The sequence below is a fragment of the Aulostomus chinensis genome, chromosome 1 (assembly GCF_037954235.1).
Source record: "Aulostomus chinensis isolate RoL2024-O1b breed Wild chromosome 1, RoL_Achi_v1.0, whole genome shotgun sequence".
NCBI lineage: Eukaryota > Metazoa > Chordata > Actinopteri > Syngnathiformes > Aulostomidae > Aulostomus > Aulostomus chinensis.
Genome location: NC_141320.1, coordinates 67885714 through 67891901, shown reverse-complemented (window position 1 = coordinate 67891901; position 6188 = coordinate 67885714). Strand labels below are relative to the sequence as shown.

The window sequence follows — 6188 nt, the reverse complement described above, 5'->3', positions numbered from 1 at the left end:
AACTCACTAAGGAAGCGGGTGCTTGTGACGCTCCAGCGCAGAACTTTGTCTGGCTGATAAAGGAGGTGGAGGCATCTTCCATCTTGGTGTCGACCTGATAACAGCGGCTGTAAACTCGTTCAATCAGTCGGAGATAGACGAGTGTAAAGGTCTCGCGTCCTCCCGCCTCCACAGACAAACGCTCCGTTGTTGTCGTCGATTCAGACACACAAACGTTTGTGTTGTGTTTTTCGATGAGATATGAAGTTGAGTTTTGATTCATGATTGTTGTGAGACAGAATATAAATGTGTGGCGTCTGTGGGCGTTTCCCAGCGCAGACGGAAGATCCCTCATGGCGATGAGGTCAGGAGGTCAAAGGTTCATTTTGTCTCCTTCAAACCAGAAGCACAAACATCATAAAATCAAATAGTTTTCAGTCAATGATTGATGGGATTGATCCAGACCACATCGCCATGGAAACTCAAACATGGGTGTTTTTATTAGTGGATTACTGACACCATGAAGGCTTTTATTCTGAAAAGGGCACGTTGTTGTGTTACATCATCCAGTGAGGTTTGACGAGTGGCGAGCTGGCAAAGGTCACGTACACAATGCCTACAAAAGAGCTCTGACGCCTCAGGAGATAACGCAGCAGGTATGCAGCCCGTGTTCAGCCGCAACGGACAAGAGACGCCGGAGCCGGTGAGAGCCCTCATCCAAGGTTAGTGTCCCGCCACTCCCGCGTCCCTGCTGACATCCGTGGAGCCGCCGCAGCTCTGAGATCAACGCTGTATTGCAGTTATCAGAAATGGGTGATGTCAGCAATTGGAAGGTGACTCTTTGGTTACTTTCATTCTCGTGTTCGTGAATTTTGGTTCATTTCCTTCCTTCCATTTTTGTTTGTTGAAAGAAACAAAGTTTCTTTGTTGAGAAGCGGAAGCAAACACAGCCTTTACTGATCGGGTGTTTATGACATCGCTGCCAACTGGTTCCTGGCGGTTCAGTGATTCAGTCTGGGAGTGATGTAGTTCTTGTGGTAAATAAATGACCTTTGACCCCGGGCTACCTTTAGGCTGTGTCCCGTCCTGGCTGCAGGGGACACTGCTGAGGAACGGGCCGGGCCTCTTCTCTGTGGGTGAGTCTGAGTACAACCACTGGTTCGATGGCCTGTCTCTCATCCACAGCTTCACCTTCAGCGCTGGTGAGTTTCCACACCATCACATCATACCACCTCATGACCTCATGTCAAACGTGTCCCCCTCTGAACTGTTCCTGTCTCAGGGGACGTCTTCTACAGGAGCAAGTTCTTAAAGAGTGACACGTACAAGAGGAACATACGCGCCAACAGGATTGTTGTGTCTGAGTTTGGGACCATGATCTACCCAGACCCGTGCAAGAACATCTTCTCCAGGTCTGGTCCCCGTTCAAGTCCACCAGGACGCGTTCTTGGCTCTGGTCCCTGCAACTCTGTATAAGCGTCTCTTGTGTCCCACCAGAGCTTTCACGCATCTCTGCAACGTGGTTCCTGATTTCACAGACAACAACCTGATCAACATCATCCGCTACGGTCAGGACTACTACGCGTCTTCTGAGATTAATTACATTAACCAGATCGACCCTGTTACCTTGGAAACAGTGGGCAGGGTGAGTGACGGCGGAGCCCGAAGCATCCAACTCAAATTTGAGACAGCAGATCTGCCTCTTCATCAACTTTATGTTAAATACCAGGTCAACTACAGGAACCACATCGCTTTGAACCTGGCCACGGCCCACCCTCACTATGATCGTCATGGCAACACCTACAACATGGGCACCGCCATCATGGGCTTGGGCCCACCCAAATATGTCATCTTCAAAGTCCCAAAGGATGCTTCAGGTCCGTTGGCGAGGAGTGATTGGTTCATGAGTCTGGAGTCGCATCTGTTGAGTGAAAGACGGGTTACTGATGTACTGTCCTCTGATGTAATTTCATGTCCTCTGGTGTCATGCCAGTAATCTCTGATGTCCAGTGTCCTCAGATGTCCTTTAGTGTCCACCAGTATCCTCTAGTGTCCTCCAGCATCCTCTCATGTCCTCCAGTGTCCTCCAGCATCCTCTAATGTCATCTTGTGTCCTCCAGTATCCTCTAATGTCCTCTCATGTCCTCCAGCATCCTCTAGTGTCCTCCAGCATCCTCATGTCCTCCAGTATCCTCTAGTGTCCTCCAGCATCCTCTAATGTCATCTGGTGTCCTCCAGTATCCTCTGATGTCCACCAGTGTCCTCTAATGTCCTCTAGTGTCCTCCAGCATCCTCTAATGTCATCTTGGGTCCTCCAGTATCCTCTAATGTCCTCGCGTGTCCTCCAGCATCCTCATGTCCTCCAGTATCCTCTAGTGTCCTCCAGCATCCTCTAATGTCATCTGGTGTCCTCCAGTATCCTCTGATGTCCACCAGTGTCCTCCAGCATCCTCCAGTGTCCTCGCGTGTCCTCCAGCATCCTCGTGTCCTCCAGTATTCTCTTATGTCCACCAGTATCCCCCAGCATCCTCTAATGTCCTCCAGTATCCTCTTATGTCCACCAGTGTCCTCCAGCATCCACTAATGTCCTCTAGTGTCCTCCAGCATCCTCTAGTATCCTCCAGTATCCTCTGGTGTCCTCCAACATCCTTGTGTCCTCCAGCATCCTCTAGTGTCCTCCGGTGTCCTCTCGTGTCCTCCAGTATCCTCTTATTTCCACCAGTGTCCTCCTGTGTCCTCCAGCATCCTCTAGTGTCCTCCAGTATCCTCTTATGTCCACCAGTGTCCTCTAGTGTCTTCCAGCATCCTCGTGTCCTCCAGTATCCTCTTATGTCCACCAGTATCCTCCAGCATCCTCTTGTGTCCTCCAATATCCTCTAATGTCCTCCAGCATCCTCTAATGTCATCTAGTGTCCTCCAGCATACTCTAGTGTCCTCAAGTGTCCTCCAGCATCCTCTCATTTCCACCAGTGTCCTCCTGTGTCCTCCAGCATCCTCCAGTATCCTCTTATGTTCACCAGTGTCCTCCAGCATCCTCTAATGTCCTCTAGTGTCCTCCAGTATCCTCTTTATCCACCAGTGTCCTCCAGCATCCTCCAGTATCCTCTTATGTTCACCAGTGTCCTCCAGCATCCTCTAATGTCCTCTAGTGTCCTCCAGTATCCTCTTTATCCACCAGTGTCCTCCTGTGTCCTCCAGCATCCTCTAGTGTCCTCCAGCATCCTCGTGTCCTCCAGTATCCTCTTATGTTCACCAGTGTCCTCCAGCATCCTCTAATGTCCTCTTGTGTCCTCCAGCATCCTCTAGTATCCTCCAGCATCCTCATGTCCTCCAGTATCCTTGTGTCCTCCAGTATTCTCTTACGTCCACCAGTGTCCTCCAGCATCCTCTAATGTCCTCTAGTGTCCTCCAGTATCCTCTTTATCCACCAGTGTCCTCCTGTGTCCTCCAGCATCCTCTCGTGTCCTCCAGCATCCTCGTGTCCTCCAGTATCCTCTTATGTCCACCAGTGTCCTCCAGCATCCTCTAATGTCCTCTTGTGTCCTCCAGCATCCTCTAGTGTCCTCCAGTATCCTCTAGTGTCCTCCAGCATCCTTGTGTCCTCCAGTATCCTCTTACGTCCACCAGTGTCCTCCAGCATCCTCTAATGTCCTCCAGCATCCTCTAATGTCCTCCAGTGTCCTCTTATGGGTTTAAGGTAAAGAACAGAAGAGGCCAGCGCTCCGGACGGTCCAGCCGATCTGTTCCATTCCGGTTCGTTCCACGCTCTTCCCCAGTTACTTCCACAGCTTCGGCATGACGGAGAACTTCATTGTGTTTGTGGAACAGCCCTTCAAGCTGGACATTGTCCGTCTCGCCACCGCCTACTTTCGCGGTGTCAACTGGGGCAGCTGCCTCAAGTTCGACAAGGATGACATCGTACGTGGTGCCACATTTGGGGGTGATGTGTCTCGTAGGCTTCAGAAGGTTCACTGTTCCCTCTCGCTGTCAGACGGTGTTCCACCTCATCAACAGAACCACGGGGAGGGCCGTCTCTACTCGCTTCTACGCCGATGCCATGGTTGTCTTCCACCACATCAACGCCTATGAAGACGACAACCACGTGGTCTTTGACCTCATCAACTATGAGAACAGCAACCTGTATGACATGTTCTACCTGCAGAACCTGCGCCAGAACACCACCAACTTCATCCAGTCCACTACCAGCTTCTCGCCACCTGTGTGCCGGAGGTTCGTACTGCCGCTGCACGCCCACAAGGTCAGTTGTCCCATGCCATCCAGTCCCGTTCCCACACACACACATTCTTCAAGGACACGTCTGAACCAGAGTCCTCCTCAGGAGTCTCCTCGAGGGACCAACCTGGTGACGCTGACCGACACGACAGCCCAGGCAGTGATGCAGGAGAATGGCGCCATCTACTGCCGGCCTGACACGCTGTTCCAAGGTTCCACAAACGAGATTCACACGCTCTGATGCCGCAGTTTCATGGCCGCGACTAACGAGTTTGAGTCCCTGCAGGTCTGGAGCTGCCCGGGATCAACTACAACTTCAACGCCAGGAAGTATCGTTATTTCTATGGCTCCCGGGTGGAGTGGACGCCACATCCCAACAAGGTCCACGCCCACCTGACCGCCATGATGAACATGTGAACACCGCCACCGGTGGCCGTGATGTCATTTTCTTCTCTTGCTTCTGCCAGATCGCCAAATTTGACATTGTCAGCAGGAAGCAGGTGGAGTGGCAGCAGGAGAGCTGCTACCCCTCGGAGCCGGTGTTCGTGGAGGCGCCGGGGGCGGTGGAGGAAGACGATGGTGAGCTCATTCGCTTTTCATCCTGTTTCACATGAAATCTGAAAAAGGTCAAAACGTCCGATGAATGAGGAAGTGGTGCGGTGTGTGATGGGGCGGATTGACGGAGTGACGGCGGGGCATGGCTACTTCCTGGTCTCCTCCCCGCTGGCTGATTGTACCTTCAAAGGTCAGATCTCAGGTGTCCTGACTTCCTGTGTTTGAACTCCTGCAGGGGTCATCCTGTCGTCCGTCGTCTCTCCGGACCCAAACATTGCTCCCTTCATGCTCGTGCTCGATGCTAAAACCATGGCGGAGGTGGCGAGGGCGTCCATTCCCGCCAGTGTCCACATGGACCTCCATGGCCATTTCATCCCTGCCGCCTCATAGACCGCTTCCTGTTCCTGCACCTGAACAGCGTGAAGGGAAGCGGGTGGAAGAAACTGGACTCCCATTGGCAGACGCTGTGACACTGCCTCTCAGTTTGTGGACAGACATCGTAACAGATTCAGGTGTCTGTTGTGATGTCATAAAACGCCATCAGATGTAACCCATAAAAACGTTGTCACCTCTGACTCCTTCCTTCTCTTCACGTTTTTTTGTGTTGAACTTGATTTTGACAGTTGCTTCATTTATCATCAAAGCTGTATTAGAACATGAATCGATACCTGACTGGAACCTGTGGAACCACCAGCATGTTAGCCTAAATGGATCCACTCCTCCCAGTCACATTAACCCTCCCAGTCCTCCAGACTCCGGCCCAGCAGGGGGTGCTGCTACCATTCTAGACTCAAGTCTTGTACTAAACCCCAAACCAGAGGAAGTTCTAGTTCATTTGAGAGTCTGATTCTCAGTCGTCTCAGCCTGGAAACTCGACAGCCGCTTCCATCAGTTTCTGTGTTCCCCCTCCTGGTCCAGACCCTGAGTTCTGATCTGATCCTCAGAGTTTATGTCCCGTTTAGATCTTAAACAGATGGAGTCATCGTTGCAGGAGGATGTTGGGAGTGACAGTCTGGGTCCTGCATTCATCTCACGTTCAGACTCGACTGCTTCTATCAGTGTGGACGTGAACCCGACCCCCGACCCCCGACCTGGTCCTGACAGGTGGAGCTGAAGTTGAACATTCAGTAGTATTTTGTCAGACCATCCCTTCATCACCTTGTACTTGTACTACTGGACTACACACCACTGAGGAAAACTGTAGTTTACCAGATGTCTGTCTGATGATGTCATAGCGAGATTGAAGGAAACATTCCCACTGGTGTTAAATTCACTGTCGTGTCCGTTGTAACAGACGAGCCTGCTGCCAACTTTAGCTCCGCCCCCATCGGTCACTGATCAGTCGAGCAGCAGACACACTGAAAGGAACTCGGGACTCGACTGCATCATTGATAAAGAAAACTACGAAACAAAGGACACCA

At 51.5% G+C, this 6188-nt stretch overlaps 1 protein-coding gene across 3 annotated transcripts; it reads left to right on the top strand.

Annotated features, from left to right (window-relative positions):
• The first annotated feature begins 594 nt into the window (after positions 1-594).
• On the top strand, positions 595-5335 carry bco1l (beta-carotene oxygenase 1, like). Of its 3 annotated transcripts, XM_086202717.1 has the most exons (12): positions 595-701; positions 1053-1181; positions 1262-1391; positions 1477-1624; positions 1709-1856; positions 3677-3897; positions 3971-4039; positions 4142-4237; positions 4319-4424; positions 4499-4593; positions 4680-4791; positions 5003-5335. In XM_086202717.1, the coding sequence occupies exons 1-12, from the start codon at positions 638-640 to the stop codon at positions 5155-5157; spliced, it is 1473 nt and encodes a 490-aa protein (XP_086058843.1). In that variant the 5' UTR covers positions 595-637; the 3' UTR covers positions 5158-5335. The 3 variants fall into 3 exon arrangements, with proteins under 3 accessions (XP_086058843.1, XP_086058842.1, XP_086058844.1); XM_086202716.1 differs by having other exon boundaries at positions 3971-4237; XM_086202718.1 differs by lacking the exon at positions 595-701 and adding an exon at positions 738-812 and having other exon boundaries at positions 3971-4237.
• Positions 5336-6188: the final 853 nt, after the last annotated feature.

Bases quoted from the DNA above. Each gene is read 5' to 3' on its own strand.
- bco1l (XM_086202716.1), top strand. From the start codon at position 638: ATGCAGCCCGTGTTCAGCCGCAACGGACAAGAGACGCCGGAGCCGGTG. The intron at 1,625-1,708 runs GTGAGTGACGGC...GTTAAATACCAG, and splicing joins CCTTGGAAACAGTGGGCAGG to GTCAACTACAGGAACCACAT. The intron at 4,238-4,318 runs GTCAGTTGTCCC...AGTCCTCCTCAG, and splicing joins TGCCGCTGCACGCCCACAAG to GAGTCTCCTCGAGGGACCAA.